Below are 22,488 nucleotides of genomic sequence, written 5' to 3'. Positions count from 1 at the left end.
ACTCCAGTATAGAAAAGAGCTGGTTCCAAACCAGTGATCACCGTCAAGCACGGACTGTCAGTTGGGAGGAAGGCATCTGGGACTTGCAAGTCTACTCTCAGGATCTAGGAAGCCTCCTGTGATGGCTTACGGCTCAACCATCAGCCTGTGGTGGGCTGGGTGGCCTTTGATGACTCATGTAGGATCAGGCTAGACAGACATAGGGTAAAGCCCCACATCAGAACAGTGGCCTCAGTAAAATATTTATTCTTTGGGATGCAATCACAGGATCATAGAATCACTGAATGGTTTGGGTTGGAAGGGACCTTAAAGATCATCTAGTTCCAACCCCCGTGCACAGGTAGGGACACATTCCTGTAGACCTGGTTACTCAAAGCACCATCCAGCCTCGCCTTGAACACATCCAGGGAGGTAGATGTCAGCCTGAATTTTTAATTTCTTTGCTTTCACTTCGATGTTTTTGAACTGTAGTCTTCTATTCCCTAAGAGAAAAATGCATATTTAGACTAATTTAAATGCATTATGTAGCAGACATATTTTCATGCCCTGCCCTTAAGATGCAGAACGTTACACATAACTTCCTATAATGTAAATTAAAATTTAATATCCATGGAGTTGCACCTTGAGAATGTACCCTGCAGTATTTATTACTGAAGTATGATTGTTACCTGCTTCAGTATATATTTTGGTACACATAATGCACCAGATCCCCATTTAGGGATGTAAAGAAATATTTTGTAAATATGTATTATTTAACTTACATATCACTGCAGATCCTGAAAGTCCATATTTTACTTGTTGTAAAAGAAAAAAAAAAATAGCAGATTTATCCAAATAATGCAACAAAAGATAGAATGGAATTCCTGCCTAGAATCCATCTCCAAATGTCTTGGAAACACTGAATTCTAGCCATTTTCTCAAACTAGCTTTAATGTTCTTATTTAATCATAGCCTTTCACATACTAAAGGAGGCAACACACAATACACCGTGTAAGGATGCCAAAGGAAAATTGGAGAACTGCAAAATACTGACCAGCTTTCCTGGTAGCAGAGGACACAGACTGCTCATCCTTAGGTGGTCATGCAGCTTCTGCCTCCCCTCCATCCTTGCCACCTTTTTGGGCTATGTGTTGCCAAGTGTTACTGGATCACACTCAGAGGCTGAATGAGACTGATTTCAGGAACACATGGGATAATGGACATGCCTTAGCCATTTGCTAGCCCAGGCAGCTTTGATGGCTGCTGCTGAAGAAGGTCTGAAGGATAAACCCACCAATTTTCCAGGTTGTTAAAACTTGCTAAATAAAGTGAAGACTTCCCACTATGTCAAATTGTCTTGGTGAGAACTATTACAACCAGGCCAAGGGCTTCGGCACTCACAGGAAGAGAGATATGCCTTGATTCAGCCATGTACTTCAGCATGTGCCTCAAAATACTCTATGGAGTGGTCCCCATTGTCCTCAAGAACGTCAGTTCAGTTTAGATAAAACATAAAAGGCAACTCAGTTTGATCTAGATGAGTCAAAGGAAAGTGTGACCTGCCTTTTAGCCAACAGGGGCAAACAGGAGAGATTTTAGCATCATACAACAGCTTGGTTGTTGTATGAAATAAGCTGGTGTCCATGTAACTAGGTCACAGACCAGCAGCATTTGTTCATATGAACAACATTCTCAGCATAAAATACCAAAAGCTTGAAATCACTGAGTGATTAAGTAATATTGTTTCAGACTGTCTCTCCTCCAAATTAAGCACTTCCAGTGCAGGTTAAAGATGACATAACAGCTGCATAACATGTTGAATTGATTTTGCCAGGTATGTGCCTGCATGAGGCTGCTTTTTAATTTAGTAACTGCAGGGTTAATTAGTTCTGGGATTGTAAACAGGTTGGTTAAGCAGTAGTCCAGGTGAGCTGCCACGTTCCAGTTGGCCAACACTTAGGAGTAGACTGAACATGCAGTGAGAATAACTAGTCTGCTTCCCTGAACATCTATTTGCTAAATTAACACAAAGCCAGAGCTATGCAGAAGTTGGAGAGCTGCTAGCAACAAGCTGATTAAGCTCTTCCTCAGATCTGTGTGTTTCTGAAGTAGTTTTCTCTAAGAAAATTTAAGTTGCATATTTAGTAAGAGAAATCTCAGAAAAATGGAGTCTGTAACTTAAAACATTTTATCCCAGAAAAGAAGATCTTTCTCCTGGGACATACATGGGGCAAGTTGTTTATCTATATGACAGTTTTCAGAAGTTGAATGAATTTAGATGGGTGGGAAGATGGTGACAAGCTAGGGATGGTTCAAATGGGATCCCATTCTTTCAGAAAACTTCAAAACGGCAGAAGTATTCCAAGGCAAATTTGGCCAAATAAAATTCCAGTCTGTATTTTGCCAAATTAAAAAAAAAATAATTAAAAAAATCAGTTGGAAACCAAAAGATTTTGTCTCGGTAACTGAAACTGGAGCTTCACAAAGCAGGGCTGAACAGCTGCTCTACGCCTCCATTTCCAGGTCACACTACTTTTTCCCAGTATTAGTCATGGTCACTGGTGTCCATTCTGGAAAGATCTTAAGCAGTCCAAATGGAAAACAGACAAGATCTTCCCTGGGTGCTGTAACTGGAACTTGACTGGCAGTACCTGAAAGGGTTTGATATTTTAAGGCAAAATACGTCTATTCAAAGCTCTCAGCTGCTCAGGTGTTTAGGAAGAAACTAAAATGCATAGAGAAAGCAGAAACACTGAAAAGTGTTATTTAATTATTTCTTTGAAACCCAGAATTTTTCAGTCACTGCATTCAAAAGCCTTCATTCACTTTGAACGTAAATACAACAGTTAAGATGCTTGTGGAGGACTCATCTCTGAGTTAACTTGTTCTCAGCGAGCTCATCCACAATGGGTGATTCCAAAGACTGCCATTTCCCTGCAGCTTCTGGGCTTTAAAAGCTACCCAGTTCTCAGAAGAACAGTTATAAGTTACCTAGTAAAAACTCACGTGTACAGGTATGCTGGACTACATATGATTGTTTTTCTACAGTAACACATTCAGGAAATATTATCAGTCTCTTAATTTTTAGTCTGCTAGGTGAGCATATACTTATACAGCATTGTAGCATCTCCTTTGTTTACACCAGACTGTCCACATTTTACCATATGGAGGTATCACGTTATTAACAGCTGTTGTCCTTAGATACAGTTTCCTTTAATCTTCCTTTCTGTGCATGATCCTGCAGGAGTAAAAAGGTTCTCATACAAATGCTGTGTTTTAATATGCAAATCTATCATTTGATTACACTTTTTTTGTCCCTACATGAATATTTCCGATGAATGTTTTATGGGTTACGTTTAGGATTTCTGAGTTATTTCAGATTTTATCTGTTTGCCATATCATCTGCAAATACTGTGTCTTTGTTGATGTTCATTGGTCTCATTTGCATATTTATCACACTTTTATTTTCAAGGATGCTTTGCTATAAATTGTCTGTCCCCATTTCTCTTCCATGTGCTAATAGTACATACATATATTTCAAATTGACATCATTTCCATATATCATTTTTTTGGTTAACAACAAATCACCACTTAAAGACATCCTATTCAATGTTATCACTACCTTAATACATACCTGACATATGGTTTCTAAGTAATTAATGACAACAGGAGCAGTTTACAACGCACTTTGCAAGCCACTTCACAGCCCAGAGCTCAATGGTTTGTCACAGGGACTAGGCTAAAGGGAATGCTGCAGGACTGGGGAGAAACAAATGCCAACAAAACTGGTGACACAGAGCTGATCTTACTCCTAACTGGTAACTCTTGGCCACAAAAAAATTAGACTTTATTTTTCTTCTCTCAAGAAAAATGATCCTTCTCAGCTGTGCTTGATGGGGTTCTGAGGGTCTGGATCTATGAGTGGGCTGCGGCAATTGGAATCTTTTTAGCATGTGCCACATGCAAATAGAACAGTCCTGAATCTACAGTGATGCCCTGAAATGGATCTCACTCTTCAGAAAAGGCCAGATGCCATGTGAGCCTTATAATTCACTGCTGACCAGAAGACCTGCAGTCCTTCTTGCATATTCATTGCTTATTCTCCATCCATCCACCCTTCTCTACAGTCAAAATCCTTTCCCTCTCCTTGCCGTGCCTTCTGGAGTGCTCACACTCTTGCTAAATCCCTTGCTTATGCAAGAGTATGAGGAAAAAGGGCAGGTTTTAGTTGTGCCGTTACACGCAGAGTCACAGAATCACAGAATTGCTGGAGTTGGAAGGGACCTCTCGAGATCATCTAGTCCAACTCTCCCACTGAAGTAGGATAACCTAGAGCACTTTACACGGGACTGCATCCAGGGGGTTTTGAATATCTCCAGAGATGGAGACTCTACAATCTCCCTGGGCAGCCTGTTCCAGTGCTCCATCACCTTCACCATAAAGAAGTTTTTCCTCATATTTAAATGGAACTTCCCATGTTCCTGCTTGTGCCCATTGCCCCTCATTTTGACATTGGGAACTACTGAGAAGACCTTGATTCCATCTTCCTTGCACCCACCCTTTAGATACTTACATACATTGATAAGGTCTCCCCTCAGTCTTCTCATCTCCAGACTAAAGAGTCCCAGCTCTTTCAGCCTTTTCTCATAAGAGAGATGCTAATTCCCCAGTCAACCTTTGTCATCCTCCTCTGGACTCTCTCCAGTAGCTCCCTGTCTCACTTGAACTGGGGAGCCCAGAGCTGGATGCAGTATTCCAGCACTGAGAGCACTGAAAAAGACACTGACTTTAAAGCGCATATTCCAGCTCCCACTCAGACTACTCTTGGATGAACAACTGGTTTGTAACCCTCTCCTGTCAGGGTGCTAGTACTGGATGTGTTTCTAAACAAAATGTTGAGTTTTGTTCATATATTAAATAATTCAGAAAAATCACACATGCCTCAGAGTAGTTCAAGTTGGATAGAGGCAGTTTTCACTTCTGATGCCAGCACCAGTTAACTCATAGATTTCGTTGCTAAAGAACAGTAGGAAACGTATTACTAAGGGTTTTTCCTTCTAGCAGTGGAGGGCTGCAATACAGTCACAACAGACTACTAACAAATGTATGATACATCAAATGTGCTCATATTTGTATCTCCAGGCTTATCACCAAAATTCATGGAAATTAGATGCTCATACCCTTTATGTGCTAAGATATTTGGATCTATCACCCCTAATAAACTTCTGTCATGCATCCTGCCAGCTGAATCTGAACATGCACAAAGCAATCCTGCTTACTCATTAATGAAAAGAGTATTGCCTGCCCTGCTATGAACTGAAGTTCTTTCCTCCCTCATCTTCCAATTTATTCCCATCTATTACAAAATCCACAAAATAATCAGTTTCCCATGATCTTCTGCCATAGCCCTGTATTTATTAATTGCAATGACATTCTATGCTAAACCAACCCTTTGACCCAGGACTGCCCACTTGCTAATATAAAATGCATTTATGACAACAATGCTTTGCAACATGGTCTTTTAAAAAAATGTTCTTTTTTTGGAAACAGAAAGAGTAAACTAGATGAAGCTCAGTGAGAGAGGCTTGCTCACAGACAATAAAGGAGCTGCAACCAGAAACTGCTGTTTCAAGTAAATAGTTGCTTCCTAGTACATATTGACACAATACATACATTTTCTCTAGGTCACCAAGTCCTGTGAAAGCTCCTTTTGGAATGACCCTCATCTTGGTGAGGACAAATCTCCTGAAAATAGAGAAAATTGAATGATTATTCACTATTCAAAACACAGGACTACGTGGTAGCCCTAACAGGACAGCAAAGGCCTTTATCACAGGTGCAAGGACAGCCTCCAGGCTGAAGGCTTCAGTGTCTAAGTACTGTAATGTTCAAAGGCTTTGTGGGACTCCAAGTGCCTGCCTAGACCTAGACCAAAATTACAGCACAGCGTTGGGCTGCTCAGCATCTGGAGCTGCTCAGGGGAAATACAATCAGTCAGTAGTTCTGATTCTCCTGTTTGTTTCAGTTCAACCCAGATCTGGTCACCACAGCTTTGCTGTGGGCGGGGAAGAGACACCAGCTTTCTCATTGTGATCTCTCTTTTGAGAGATGATCAAGCATAGGATGAAGCAGCCCCATGGAGCCAGACTGAGGTGAGTTTCTTACACAGGGCTGTAGGGTGGTACGTGCCTGCTCATGCAAGATAAGCTTTCACCTGCTGCACAGATAACTTAAGGAATCATCTACTTTAATACACTATATTGCTTCTCAGTCTCCTTTCAAATTGGTTTATAATGTGCCACAAAATTAGGACTTTGGAATACAAAACTCAAGCACACATACACCAAGACAATATTTTAATAATTTTTAAGGGTCACAGAATATGCTTTATGAAGAGAAATATATTTAAAATATCCAATAATACATAATTTATTTATTTTTTTGTAACCTGGACTCATCCCCTTTTATCATAATAAACAAAGAGGATGACAGAACTTCTGATGCCCCTCAGCAAATGAAGGTAGGATACTGACTACTTCTTGAAGAAATAAGGTGTTATCTGGGTCCCTGTTTTTTTCACACCTTGAATCATGAATAGATAGTGAGCACAAACAATTGCATAAATTAAAACGACTTGCTCATCAAGATATGTCCTTCACAGGACACACTTATGACGAGATGCCAGGTCAAGAAGATGTAGCTAAGATATGAGAAAGCCCACAGAGATTTTGTAGGGAGAAATATACTATTTTTGTATTCTCTGCTGAGAATAAAATAATATTCGAACTCCCAGGTACTAAAAATGAAGCAGACAAAATAAGCAAGACATCAGATAATACTGGTTATACCAAACAATAGCCATTAAAAAAGGGTATTTACTTAAAAAAAAATAATAAAAAAACCCACTTGTGTCACATACATGAATATCACCATATGATTCCATTTCTTAGTTTATTTTCCCAAGGAAATAGTAATTAATTATTTTCTGAATTACTATGGCAGTAATTTTTCAGTGAGCATGCATGCTACAGAATCTCTCATTTTTATCATCTCAGAACTGGTGTTGCATGGCTGCCTGGGAGCATCTTTCAGTTCCTGTCTGTGCCACCTTATGGTAATGTTTGCAGGAGGACAGAAATGGGAAGTCTGCCTGGTATTACCTGCAGCATAGTTCTGCAATTTCAACAAAGTACCTCAAAACTAGAGACTTACTTTCTTACTGTTCACATAAAGTATTCATACAATCCTCATCTATTTTTTATTGCAGCTGATTAGTTTAGAATTTTCATGGGAGGTTATAATGTTTTAATAAAAGTCCTAGGAAAAAAAGTCTTATTCTGACAGAATACCACTGTGAAATATTCCTATTTTTTTAATTTTAAGTCTTCAATGGAATCTACTCCCTCATTAAGATTCCCAAATAAGAGTTAATATTTACTTAAGGAGGACAAAGTCAATGCACCTACCTACCTATCTACTACTGGAGATGTCACTGTGATCATATCAGGAGAGAACCTGGACCCACACTTTTTAAAACATTGAAATTTATGGTATTATCAGTCCAGGAATATGAGAAAGTCCATTTGGTATTCTGCTATTCTTGCATTATCAGAAATGTAAGTAAGAAAGAGCTTCAACACAGTCACATAAGAATTACACTGCTGAGGTCATTATGCAAATGTCAGAAGGATTAAAGTGCTTCCAGAAAGAACCTAACCTGGATTAGGCAATTTGTGAAGCCCTACTGAAAACAGGGCCAGTGTAATGTATGCAAAGCTATGGCTTTGCTTTCAGTGTGAAGCCAGGTACAATGGATCCTTGCAGAGCACCCAGCAGGCTTAATGCTACAAAGCTGAACCATCAGGAAACTCTTTAAACTTTGATCTGCTTTGAAACCTTTCCTAAACTCTCCTTTGTAGGAATGCACGTCTAATTTTGGGGCCCTAGCAAGTGTCTCTGACAGTCTGGCTCTGACAGTGGCTCTGTCTGAAAAGCCACCTATACATTTTTTATGGCAATGTTCTAAAATGAATCTTCTCTCTGCAGGTGCAGATGTCAGGATGTGTGCAGAGGTCAGGACGTGTGCTAATTTTTAATTAAACACTGGCCCGTGCCATGCTTCACCACAACGAGAATTTACAGCCTGATCCCAAAACTAATTAAAAGAAAGGAACCTCATTCATAGATGAGGCTGCCTATATGAGGAAAGGCACAAGTGTATAGAAGGAAAAATCAAACCATGAGTGTCTTTGTTGAATAGCCTGTTATCCTGCTAAATAAGGTGCCAGAATTCAGGAGCCACGTGTCTAATGCCCTGGAGCAGTTAAAGTAGAATTGAAGTTTAATAGCTGAAGTCTCACATTCCACTTAAAAAAATTAAGGTTAATTGTTTTTAAACATGCCTGAGTAGGCTAATAAAGTCAGCTTTGATGGTATAACGAACACTGAAAATTAAAACCAGCTACTTGTTGAATTATCAACCATATAATGAATAGGAGTCTATTATAAGTAGCCAAATGCTGTACTGACAATAAATCTCATCAATTAAACTCCAAGAATCAATCTGTACTTAGCTTGAGATACTAGCAGTTCAAAACCAATTCTTCTTGTGGTACATGGAGAAAATAATTTAAAAGCATTTCCTTGGTTTAGTTGCTGGCATTATTTTAGGGTCAAAGAAATGAATATAGCCCACCTTCATTCAAGCATGTTTCATGTCAAGACAAACAAGTAAACAAAAGCATCCATTAAAAAACATGTGCTTAATGGAGAGATGCAGTATTTGGTCTTAAAAAATTATGTTAGCATTAAGACACCAGCAAGGAAAGCACTGAAAAGTCTCAACACTCAGTGCACGGCACAGCATTTAAAACCCAGGGCCAAACGCCCAACATAAGGTGCAAGAAAGGTTAGACTGAAGGTTTGGGGATCCAAAATTCTGTACACAGAACTACCCCCCAGGAAACATTAAATCTCACCTCTCAGAGCTTTCAGCTGCATGTCAGAGCCACAGGTGTAGCAACAGCCTCAGCACGCACAGGGACCCCCCCCCACAGCAGGCTTTTCCAGGAGGCAGGAAGGCACCGTGGCCTCTCAGCACAGCCCTAGCAGCTAAAGCATGGACACAGGGAATGGGACACCTGGCTTCAAATCCCCCACCACTTTGAGAAGTGCAAACTCCCTTATTTCATGAAGCAGGAGGATGTTCAGTGGCCAAGGGACCTCTCCCTGTGTAGGTTCAAGGATTGTGCAGCCAGGGCTAGAATCTTTGTGCCACCAAAGAGGCCAAGGGGACTTAACCCTACCATCCTCTCTAGAAGCATTAATTAGAGATGATTTCCCTGAGAGAAAAAAAAATAAAAAATACACTTTTTAAAGTCCAGAGTTCACTGATGTTAATGTTATTTGGGTTACAGTAGGTGGCAGAAGTCTTAGCAGGGGCTCCAATGTTGGTGCCACCAAAAACAAATGAGAGAGCAGAAACAAGCACAGGAAAGTAAACAAGCGTCAAATGTGACATCCTTATCCTGCATCATGAGAAGGCCATATATATGGCTGGAAATAGGAAAATGGCAATAACAACAATTGCTATTCCCTATATACAGAAGTATAAACTAGATTTAAGTCTTACCCATTGCTCTTATACATGCCCTGATATCCAGGAAATATTTCTAAATCTGTATGTATGTGCATTTGTTGAAAGTGATTCTTGTGGAGTTTATTGCTAGGAACTGAAGCAGTCAAACTAATACTTGATACATTATATCTTATAAACTACAATATAAATACTGACTTAAATATACAATATTGCTTAATATTTAGCTGATTTTAACCTTCTTCTGTATTTTTGACCAGTGAGAGTAGTTGTTGTCTGTTGTGCAGTAATACTCTTTTACACCTGGAAGGATAGGTAAGCTTACAATTAGACTGGATCTCTCTGGACTGAGCACACACAATTCCCAAAGGTTTTTCCATTTTAATTTTTAAATGTTTAATATGCCTCTTTATTATATCATTTTAGTTTGTCTCATGAATGTGAGAAGTAAATTATTCTATTACAGAACTACTAAAAAACTGCTGCTAATTAAGGCTAGAACTGTCAGGACTATCTCCTACTGATTTGTTTATTTATACGGAGACATCTAAATGTGGTTATTTAAAATGGTGGGGGTCTCAGTTAATATGAAGACACTGACACCAAACCCAAATATATCTTCTTTCTGTATAGTTGTGTCTAGTCTAAGAGAAATATCACCATGTCAACTTAATCTCAAAGCCTGTTGAGGACACAATGCAAACAACAGAAATTAGTATGTACTGGTAAAGTGATCCTGAATAACCCTCTAACGTTTCCAATTATGAAGAGATTTATTGAACTTTTCCTAAAATAGAGTTTTCTGCAGCTGAAGTACTTCAGACAGAAAAAAACACAAGATACAAGGCAAAAAAACCTCACCCCTCTGGAAAAATCAATATTCTTCCATCCAGCCCCACATGAATCCAGTGACAGAAATCAGACAGACTTCATAACAAAGGGATGGAGGACTGGTTGTCATTATAGAAGTACATGGTGCCCAAGGTGTAGGTGATTAAAAAGACTTGGCAAATTACCAGATTAAAAAGTGGACCCATAGGGGTAATTTCCACTGAAAAAACTGCATAGGAAACATGTGAAATGTGTGCATTAAGCAAATAAATGTAAATAGACTGTGAGGTTAGTCACTTAGGTGCGAAATTGCGTGTTTTGCATATTAATCAAATGAGTTCTCAGATCCTGGTCTCACAAGCTTATTCTTGAACAATTATGAAGATGGTCTTTGGTTCTCCACCAGCACTTACTCCTGCACAGCACTGGTGTCCCCTCCTCCCAGCTCCCTTCCTTGGCAACCGCCCCCAACCACTTGCACAACAAAGAGCACCAATTCTTAGAAATTATACTAGTTAAAAAAAAATAAATATTAAAAAAACCTGCTTCATAAAGCATGGCTGAATTTAGGTCTTTCAAAACACTCCTTAAAAATTCTTTCTCAGATCTACTTAAGTCACACACAATTAATCAGATAGCACAGCACGTACATTGTAGAATTATCTTCCTTGGCTCATGTTCATTGCAAATTCATGATGTTGAAATTAACTGTATCAAGCAGATATTACAAACTTTACAACTTAAGGATCAAAGGAAACTAAAATAAAAAGCCAAAAATATTCAATGATCACAATGCTAAATCACCAAATTTGGTAAAAAAAAATAAATGTGATAGGATTTTGAAGGCTACTTTAATCTCTGAGCTAATGGACTGATGTTATCACCTTTCAATCCTCTGCAGCAATGTGTATTTTGTCAAACAAAGTTTTTACACTCAAATTTAATTTACTGTTTGTAATTTTTTCCATTGCTTCTTTAGTTTTGCTTCTTGCTTTGGAGATATGCTGGGAGTTCCAGCACCAGCAACAAATGAGATTTTGCCTTGGCCCAGGACAAAATAAAAAGATGCCATGACCTATTTAGTGTGCTATAGGTGAATGCAAAAAATCAACAAAATCCTGCCCCTAATTTTTTGTGGTTATCTATTTATTTATTTAATTAATGGAGCAGGGTTGAGTTGGAAGCCTGTAGCCAGGGGTGTCCCCCAGGGGTCAATACTCAGTCCAGTCTCATTCAACATGTTAATCAATGACCTGGACAAGGGGACAGAGTGTATCCTCAACAAGTTCACTGATGATACCAAACTGGGAGGGGTGGCTGCCACTCCAGAGGGCTGTGCTGCCATCCAGCATGACCTGGACAGTCTGGAGAGTTGGACAGAGAAGAAATTAATGAGGTTCAACAAGGGCTATTGTAGGGTCCTGTGCCTGGGGAAGAAGAACCCTACGCACCAATATTGGTTAGGGGTGGACCTGCTGGAAAGCAGTTCCAAGGAGAAGGATCTGGGAGTCCTAGTAGACAGTAAATTACCCATAAGCCAGCAATGTGCCCTTGTCACCAAGAACGCCAGTGGAATCCTGGGGTGCATAAGGAAGAGTGTGGTCAAGAGAGGTCATTGTCCCCCTCTACTCTGTCCTGGTGAGGCCACATCTGGAATACTGTGTCCAGTTCTGGGCTCCCCAGTTCAAGAGACAGGGAATTACTGGAGAGAGTCCAGCAGAGGACAACAAAGATGCTTGGGAGATTGGAGCATCTCACTTATGAGAAAAGGCTGAAAGAGCTGGGACTCTAGCCTGGAGAGGAGAAGGCTGAGGGGGAGACCTTATCAATGTATGTAAGTATCTAAAGTGTGGGTGCAAGGAAGATGGAGCCAAGGTCTTTTCAGTAGTTCCCAGTGTCAGAACAAGCGGCAACAGGCACAAGATGCAACATAGGAAGTTCCATTTAAATATGAGGAAAAACTTCTTTATGATGAAGGTCACAGAGCACCGGAGCAGCCTGCCCAGGAAGGTTGTGGAATCCTCTTCTCTGGAGATATTCAAGACCCCCTGGATGCAGTCCTGAGTAATGTGCTCTAGGCAATCCTGCTTTAGCAGGGGAGTTGGACTGGATGATCTCCAGAGGTCCCTTCTGACTCTGACAACTCTGTGATTTATTTATGTATTTATGCTTTCACTTAATTAGTTAGTACAACAGTGAAGGACTATTTTACTTTCCATACTGTAATAGGAGACAATAGATACTGCAGACTATGTCCCAGCTGGTGTAAAACTATTGAGCTGTGTTATTTTGGCCCTCAACTTTTGTCCTAATTTTCACTGGAATGAAGCATGAGATTACCTTTGGGCTAAACGAGATTAAATTTAAATTTGTGAAGTCCCCAGCTCATTGAAGTGGGTTCACATTGCCAGGTAACTTCATGAGAACTAAGGCCTGGTTCTAGTAAACATCTCACAAGGAAGGAGTATATGCAGATATACATGAATATGAAAGTATTTTTCCTAATCATCTCCCCAGGCAGAAGATTTTTGTGGCCTATTAAGCCGTTTGTAGGTACTTTTAGACACAGCTAAGGCTTCCCCTTCCTAACAGCAGGCAGAGAGGAGTCCAAAACTCACAAACTGGATATTAAAACATCAAGCTTCAAAAACCACCCGGTTAAACGCATAAATATTGGTTTTATTTGCTTTTTGGTTTTAAAGTCTTTAAGGTGCATTCATATCATGCTGCAAGGATATTTCCAAATCTCACGAGGCTTTGATTTAAAAACAGAGAGAGATTTATATTATTTGCCTCAGTTCCAAGAGGTGCTGAGGTTAGGATTTCTTAAGGCTGACGGGGTCACAAGCAATGACACCAGCAGTGACAAAACACTGCTCCCACCATCCTACTAGCTGGTCTTTTCAGATAGCTATGCCACTGTCTTAAAGGAAAACTAAGCAAAATATTTTTCCAATAATGGCTACAGATTCGTTTCTAAAAGGAAACCCTGATGGCACAGGTATGCTTGAGGGAAAGCTTTGCAATTCATTTTTTCAAGCAAGACACAGTTGAGAGCCTGAGAGCCTGTAGTACTTTACACACATGTAAATTGATTTAGGAGAGAGAGACCATAATGCCTTGATCATCTGCACAATCTGACTTGAAGCACTTAACCACTGCATCCACCTAAGGTGCTTATGTCAGCTGTTCATGCTTTCAATGCTTCTGAAAGGACTATCTAGACTGTGCAGCTGGTTTATTCCTTTTGTGGGATGATAAAAGCAGGTAAAAGGGAGTATTCCAAGGCAAAAATTAGGCAATATATATTTTATGGAGAAGAAAGACACCAAAGATCCCCTCCTGAGTTTCAGGTCATATCAAGCCTGGCTAAGATAGAGTTAATATTTTGCTTGGCAGCTCATACAGTGCTGTGGTTTAGATTTTTGACCACAACTGTACTACTAACACACTAATCTTCTAGCTTTCACTGAAGAGTGTTTGCACAGCATCAAGGTTACCTATTCTCACTTTGCTCCCTGCAGTGAACAGCCTGAGGGGTGGGCTATATAGGCTGGGGGGGGATGCAACCAGACAAGTGACCCCAACTAACCAGGGCGATGTTCCATACCCTGTAACATCATGCTCAGCAATACAAGGGAAAGCCATTTTCTGTCTAAATGAAAAAGGTAAGATAAATCTGGAAGGGCATATGTTCTCCTGTCACTTATCCTGCTTGAGAATCTCTCCAGGTCTGGCAGTGATGTAAGGGCATTCTAAGAAAGAAAATATTTTGGTTTGTGTGCTATTATACAAAGCAGTGTACAAAGTAAATACAATTAGAACAATGTTGATAAAGATACTAGCAACACCTAACTACATTGTAGGTCTGAATCTAAAAGGTAGGATGTGCAGTAGCTTGTGGAAAATCACCCCTTCACCTTTAACAGTGACCTCCCTTAAAATCAGTTTCCCTTAATTTATTTTTTTAAAAATCAGATTTAAAGAATAATTAATAGTACTGATAGCATACCTATTCTGATTTGGTGACTAGTTGCTTGGTGTAATAATTCCACCCAGCCACAAAAAGCTGAAAGGAAGACTTTTAAGATCACACAGCTGACGTCCTGTTGGCATTTCACTTGTAGAATGCCCCAAATGCCATAACATGGATAACAAAATGCCCACTTCCTCAGCAGAGCTGTGATGCTACTCACACAGGCATGCCAACAACTTGCTGTGGGATTTGGTTTTCCCCCAGGACCTTACTTAGGTCAGCTAGTAAGTTGCACACAGTGCCCCTCAGCAGCTAACAGCTGATAAGGAGAGATAAGGAAGGACAGAAAATTGTGTGTGTGGAGGGAAAGAATCTAAAAGACTGCAAAAGCGGTGAAGCAACATGCTTGTGAAGCTTACTCTCCCTCCCCTCTGACTTAGTTTTCCAAAACCATGGTATGTTTAGTCTCAGCATTGATACCTTTTTCATTTCTGGACAAAGCATACACTGTCTTTAGTAACACTGTACATCCCCCCAGGACGCTGCAGATAGCTTCTTTCCAAGGTCACACGTGCAGGCAGTTAAAAATAAAGCCCAAAGATGCTGCTAAAGACCTCTGATTGAATAGGTTAAGATTAATCTGGAGGTAGGGGATAAAATAGGAAAAACAGAGGTGGAGATGAAAAAAAGATTGTGAAATTCCCGATCAGAAAAAAAGATGCAGACCCAGTACTTTTTACTCAGTCTGAGATGTTTAATGGTCTACCTTTAGTGCAATTATTTCAGTGTACTTAGGTTGGGTTTCTTTCTGCTGAGATAAAACTGAAGAGAGAGTTGTGACTGTTTAGACGAGTTGCCTGCCTGTTTTAATGCATTTTGTAAAGTGTCTGACAAGCAATTTGGCTGAAGATTTAGGTGCAAGTAGCAGCAACACACAGGATATGTGACAAACAAAAATGCTCTGAGCAGACTTACTGGAAAGCACCCTCTGAGTGACATGGACCTTGGTCCCTTGGATCCAGGCGGCTGCAAGTCAAAGGACAAAATTTGTGTCCTGTGCCCTTGCTGCAGATTAAGCAGATGGTAAAGCAATGCCATATTGGCAGAAGAGATTTTCTGCTTTCTTGGAGCTTGCCCAAAGGTTGAACAAAGCTGGACCTCTGGCTTCTTCAACAATAAACAGAGAAAAAATGTTTGCCACTGAGCACAAATTGCATTAACCGACAAGTCCTCTTTAGGACTATGAGCAGAATCACAGTGATGTTCGCATATGAAAATAGATTAACTGCTAGGACTGAGTTACCCACAAAAAAGGTCAGCAGTAAGTTTGAAAGCACAGCTAAAATTGTTTGTATTAATGTCAAAGGCATGCTGTGAAAAGTGTTTTGTGTAAGATAAGTAACACAAGTGAATGAAGTTATCCTGTCTTGGTTACAGAAAGCCGGAACAAAGTGATAGCTTTGTTTTTACAAATGGCTACACTTTTATTAATATTGATTATCCTGTAAGACACTACACTACTTTTAGAAAAACACATCCTTGTTCCTTACAGCTTACTCACATGGACCTTTGAGAAAAGTACAGCATGTGATAATTATGCAACTTCCTTAAAATCAGACTTTGGTATCTGCAACCATCTTTATGGTGAGGATGTATAAAAAATTCATTCATTCTGAGTACACTCCTGGTGTTGCATCTGTTTATATTAATATCTCTTCATACTTTCTTAACAAGCATTGTACAAGAACTGGGTGTTTTGTTCTTGCTCAAAGAGCCTTTTGCTTTGTGTTCTTTCCTGTAGGCAACTTGTCAAGACAAACAGGGTTCTGGAAAATGGCCACAATCTGAACAGTCACAGAACTTTTTAGATATTGTCTTCAAACATTTCATCCTCTCTCTTGATTCAGAGCAAGAATAGCCACCCCGCTCACACGCAGCCAACTTCAATAGCTCAACTCTATTCCTGACCCAAGAATGTGTCAAAAAATATCTTACTCCGTGGGAGGGAGGGAACAGGGGTTTGTTCATCTGCTGAGGTTGTAGCAGAAAGGTGACAAATGTTCTTGGTGTGTAGTGCTTCTATCTCTTAAGACCTCAGGACTTCCTATGTTGGCAGATCTTCCATGCATGATGCTATTTTTATTGTCTGAGACAACCTGGCCAGCGCAAAATTCCTTAAGTTCTTACTTGGATGCCTTAGTGAAGGTAAAAGAAAAAAAGGAAAGCTTTTCTACAAAATGTTGTGCTGAACCATCACTGTTTAGCAAAACACCAAATAACCTACCTCTGTTGCTATATTTTGTTTGACAAATTTATTAGAAAGAGCTAGCATGCTTTTTACTTTCTTATCCATATCCTCATAGACACTGTGCCTGCATTGCTTAATGGGACACAGCTGGAATATCACAGAATATTAATAAAATCAAAAGAAAGATACTATTACATTTCCTAATTAACACACACAGCCTAACAAGTAACAGGGGCCCTCAGCAAATATTTTTATTAATTTGGATACATCCAAAGGCTTGCTTGAAGTTGTAATGAAGTTGCTTTGTTTTTTTTTCTCTGGATCAGAATGAGTTTTGCAAAAGTAAATATTCTCTCTGTTATCTAATACGTGCTGTATTTTCCAAAGAGCAATGTGAGAGCCAAATACAGCTAACTCCACTGAGAGTCTTGGGAAAACAGCATCTTCTAAAGGAGGGGTCCTGGATGCAAATGGCACTTACTGCACTGCTCTCTGGGCCCCTCAGTTCAAGAAGGACAGGGAACTGCTTGAAAGAGTCCAGCACAGAGCCACAAAGATGATTAAGGGAGTGGAACATCTCCCTGATGAGGAAAGGCTGAGGGAGCTGGGTCTCTTTAGCTTGGAGGAGACTGAGGGGTGACCTCATCAATGTTTACAAATATGTTAAGGGCAAGTGTCGGGAGGATGGAGCCAGGCTTTTTTCAGTGATATCTAGTGACAGAAAAAGGGTGCAAACTAGAGCACAGGAAGTTCCGCCTTAACATCAGAAAAAAAACTTCTTTACTGTGAGAGTGACAGAGCCCTGGAACAGGCTGCCCAGGGAGGTTGTGGAGTCTCCTTCACTGGAGACATTCAAAACCCACCTGGACGCTTTCCTGTGAGATGTGCTCTGGGTGATCCTGCTTTGTCAGGGGGGTTGGACTAGATGATCTTTCGAGGTCCCTTCCAACCCCTAGGATTCTGTGATTCTATGATTCTATGAAATAAAGAAATATGCTGGGCCTACGCTTTATGCTCCCACTTCTTTCCCACTGTGGTGAGTGGAGCATTTCCTTCTTTTTACATACAATGGCAGCTTAATGAGATTAATTTGAACAACAGGCTCCTGCATGCAAAAGAGAGCTTGCAATCCTCATGCTGTAATACACTTAGCACATTTTATCCAAGTCTTGTAAACACTTCCATTTACTGCCATTGCTCACTGTGCACTCCTGCATCACTCATGCTCTTCCTAGCTGCACAGTTTGTGTGTCCATAACTTTTCTCAGCTCATCTGTTAGCGATTACTGAGGGAAACATTCACAGAGATATGAATTGCAGGTGGATGGACATGTTCAGTTTCATCCTGCACTCTCTTGAGACAAACTTTTCTCCCTCTCAGTCTTCCTCTGTTATTGAGATCTCTTTCCTGCAGACATCACAAATTTCATAGAAAGGGAACAATAAAGTAAGGAATCTTTATTACTTCCTTTTGTATTAAAAAAACAAAGAAATAGAATTTATGTTTTCCTATTTTTCAGCAGGCTTAAAACTGCAAATACTGAGTTTATCTATCTGTCTTCCACTAGCCATGGATTTGCTTTCACATGTAAAAATTATGCTCTCAAATAAAAACAGCATGGCAGCTATTGCACTAGTATTCTTAAAACTACCACCTGTTTTATTTCCTTCAAGACTTAGAAGTCTCCTTCCAGTCATACACAGGAAAAAGCTGACACTGGTTTCAAGTATGCCTCTTTAATGCATTTGAAAGTGAGTATTATTGTTTCACAAAGATGCCAGGTTGACCACACTGGCAACTAAAAAACTAGCTTATGTTTAGAATGAAGATGTGTTTAGTGCTTTCCCCCTCAAGTGTGCTTCTGAAACATTAGTCCTCTACGGAGCACTTAAATAATAAATATACATGTCCCTCTTTAAAAGAGTGACAGAACAGTGAAATAGAGATGGGAGAAACTTGACCTGCTCAAGACACATCTATAGGTTATGAAAGACCTCTAAGAAAGAGCTTAGTGGTTATGCTGGGAAAATAAATCCTTTGCAACATCTAACCTTAGCGGATGAAATCCTGACTTCGGTCTCTTTCCTACACATGCTTGCTCCCATCAGCTCCACATGAATTGAATGTGTCATCATCTCTCTAAATGACTGTGATAAGTATCTTTCTGTGTAAAATTGGATAAAACCTGACTGGAAGAAACAAGGATATATAAAGCAGTCAGCTGAGTGAAGGAAGGTCATGAATATCATCTCATGGAGACCTGCATGGGTCCTGTATGCCATAGTCATCCGTGATCTAGAAGGGGAGTGAGAAGCAAGGTGACAAATGTATGATGACCAGGATAGTAAGACAAAAAAACTGGGTGAGAAGATTAGCAAAGCAGAAGGAGCTCAGTCTTTTAACAATATCGAGTTCAATGATGCAAATCCTTGCTATGGGATATTGTGGACAGTGGACATTAAATAAGAAATGGATAAATATAGGAAAGCAAAATATGTTAATAGGGTTAACTACCAAGATATTGCTCTACTTAAGATGTCCCTGCACCAGGCAGAGCTGGAGAGGTACATATCTCTTTGCTGAAACACCCATGAGAGCCGCAACAAATGAGCACTGCAGCCAGCCTGGGACAGCTCTGCCAGTACTGGGAGACAAACCCAGATCAGAACAAGCACCACCTATTCTGACACACTGGAATAGGTGATTTCTGCCTAGATGGAAGCGTTGAAGTATTCTTCAATACTTACACCTAACACAAGTTTTCGTACATTGCCAAAGAAGGGGTTGCTCCTTAGCTTAAAATAATTCAAAGATTAGTCTTCTCCCTTTGCAGGAAGATCAAAGAGTAAAACTTAATCATGTCATGTCATTCAGACTCTTATTTCATTGCACAGAATTGGCTTTACAAACATTTCCAAAAATAAATGCAACAAGAATGCTTCAGCATTCTTTAGTAATAAAAGTATTAGAATGTTTCAGATCTACAGAAATTATTTTGCTAGGTCATTTTGATTACCCTGGTAAAATCAAGGAAAATGCACTGCCACTGTAAAGTCTCAAGTTGTCCCTTATCCTCCCCATCTCCCCCCCCTGCCTTGGAGGGTGGAGAGTAAAGCAGATTCAGGCTCATAATACATTAAATGCTTAAAGGGCTTGTAACACTTGTTTGCTGCACTTTTTTAAAAAAACCATTCGTCCCCCTTGTCTATGGTAAAAAAAAAACCACCAGCAGTTCACATGGCCTTTGAATAGACAGTGCAGTTCTGATCCCTTTCATCAAAAGGGTATATGAGAACTGGGAAGGGTCAAGAGGAGGGCAGTAAGGGTGATCAAAGACATGATATGGCTTTTGAAAGAGGAATAACCAATTTGGATGGGACTTTTCAGCATGAAAAGTTTAAAGGGATGCTAGAGGTCTACAAAATGTCTCAGGAGGCCAAGGACTGATGATTTCCAACTTTCCCATTACAAAAGCTTAGAGGCGAGGCCAGAGGCAGCTAGATTCAAAGCAAACAAGAGGACTTGGCTCTTCTTGAAGTACACCTGGATTATCAGAACTCCTTCATGCAGCTTGCCTGGGTACAAGAAGCTGATGTGGACTCACGGATATAATGTACGAGTAATTTGAGGAGAGATAAATTAGGGCTACTAAACAAATAACATGAATTTTGAGCAACACTCCTGGGCTGGAATTAATTGTACAGTGGAGAACTGTTGTGGTAATATATCTTAAACATTTGCCCTATTCTTGCACTACCCTTAGAAGCTCTTAAGAATCCTTGTTGTACGTAGGATACTCGATCCACCCTACCCTAGCCATAGATTATATCGAAGGGAGAGAGCAGGCAAAGGATAGGCTCCCTTCCTACAGAGGAAAAACTGATCATCACCTGCTTCTGCTGGGTTATGATCCTGCCTGGAAGCCTGGGAGCAGGGCAGGGTATAGTGGAAAGAGCATCCAGTATGCTGTTGGTTGGTGCTGATGGGCTAAATTTGAGCTGCTGACTACTTGCTGAGATCCTTGCTGTGAAGTTTTGGGGTAAGATCTTGTGGCAAACAAGCTGAGGGGCTTGACTCTCTTACGCTATCTGAAGAGCTGTGGTTCTGCTTAAATGTTAGTTGTAGCAAGAACCCAATCAATCCAATACCTGTGGCTCTCAAGTCAAAACAAAGATATCTTCCTGCTGTGCTGCTTAAGGCCTTTTTAACATATAAAGAAATATTCAGTAATACTGACTCAGTCTTTCTGTGTTCATATTGATTCTGGAGCAAAGTGTAAAGTTTTTAAAAGCAGACCAAGACTTTGGAGGCCATTACCCCATGCCTGCTTTCTTCATTACAATATCTAGCTTATGTTTTGTCTGATTGATTCCAGCTGATAGTTATGGCATACTGCAGAACAAATCACAGGCTTTCCACTGTGATGACGACCAAACAGACCTCAGGATAAATAAGGAACAGACTATGAGGTTTTTTTTACCGTGGAAAGTATATATTACAGCAGCAAATACAGAGAGAGGCTGTAGATGTTATTTGCATTTCCTGAGCAAGCGGGACACCCAGAGAGCTTTTAACCAGCTGTAGAGTTTGAAGGTTAAAAATTTAAACAACTGTGCTAAACTAAGGGAAAGAAGGCTACAATAGCAACCAGAAAAATGCACTGACAGTAATTAAATAACAGTAAGTCATTAGATGCTGATACTTGCCCAGAGACTCCAATGCAACTTGGTGTTAAAAGGTCCCCAGCTCCTTAAGGTTTTATTTTTATCTGTTTTTTTAATACTTAGAGTTTTATTTGAGTCCTCTAATTCTGAATAAAGGTATTTATTTTTAGATAATACCTCCTAGACCTTAGATAAACCAGTGCTTCCCAGGAAGAAGTAGGGCAAGGATTTCCTTTGCTGGCCCTTAATTCAGAAACACGGTGAGTCCCGTTAACTCCAGTATGGCCAGGTGAGTGCATTTAAGCAAATAATCAGATTTCTTTTCTAGCAGAAAAGTAGTGCTTTGATTTAAGGCAATAGAGAACAATACACAGTGGGCCACCATCTGAGCAAAATCTGAATGAATATGAGCCAAGTGAATGTTCCTGAGCTCACTTCACATGTCAGAAAAGGAATTTAGACCTCCTTACTCTCATTGGAGGTGTGAAAGTGCATGTCTTTTTCGCAGAAAGAAACAGAGGAAAAAAAATAAAAACAAAACAGAAAAAAACCCAAACCCAAGAAGAAACACAGAACAGAACTCTGCTTGAAAACAGAGTGAAAATAAATCAGCAGTGAATGGACTAACTTCAGATAAGACTGCCTATAGCAGCCTGATCTGGAACAACAGAGCACTCAGGGCTTGTGTTTTTTAAATTAGTTTTGATAAATAGAAACAATAGCTCACATTATGAAGAAGGACAAAAACACAGATCAAACTGATCAAAGCTATAGCTTATCGTTATAAGCCAAGGGGTGTCTCTTGTATGAAAGAGATAAGGTGCCACAAGAATCCACTTGCAGCTTTTCAGTGTCTCTCCCAAAACAGTTGTACAGAGTTGGATACTGAGCCTGAAAATGCTTCTGGTTATCCAAATGCAAACAAAGCCTCCCTTTATTCTCCCTTTCCCCAGAAGGGAAAAACAAACAAATAAACAAAATAAATAAATAAATAAATACAAATCAGGAAATGAATCATTTGTCCTGAAGATAAATGCAGGAAATCACAAGGAGGACAGAATGAACACAAAGTATCCTGCATTGTAGTGGGATTTGATGCTTAGGTGAAGAGATTCTTGGTCAAATAACTAGAATTTGTCCTTCCACTTATTAGATTAGAAAGAGATGCTGGAGAGTGTTCAGGAGTTCTCTTTC

The 22,488-nt window shown here is 39.9% G+C and overlaps 1 protein-coding gene across 1 annotated transcript in view; it reads right to left on the bottom strand.

Moving 5' to 3' along the window:
- Nucleotides 1-22,488, bottom strand: part of FSHR (follicle stimulating hormone receptor) — an 83,297-nt gene that overhangs the window by 45,117 nt on the left and 15,692 nt on the right. Inside the window, exon 2 of the mRNA XM_010004974.1 lies at nucleotides 5,653-5,724. Coding sequence (XP_010003276.1) covers nucleotides 5,653-5,724 — 72 coding nt within the window. The remainder of the gene's footprint in view (nucleotides 1-5,652; nucleotides 5,725-22,488) is intronic.

Source organism: Chaetura pelagica, unplaced genomic scaffold (assembly GCF_000747805.2).
Source record: "Chaetura pelagica isolate M959 unplaced genomic scaffold, ChaPel_1.0 scaffold8, whole genome shotgun sequence".
Taxonomy (NCBI): Eukaryota; Metazoa; Chordata; class Aves; order Apodiformes; family Apodidae; genus Chaetura; species Chaetura pelagica.
Note: the sequence above shows the minus strand (reverse complement) of the source record. Positions and strands in the feature narration are given on the sequence as shown.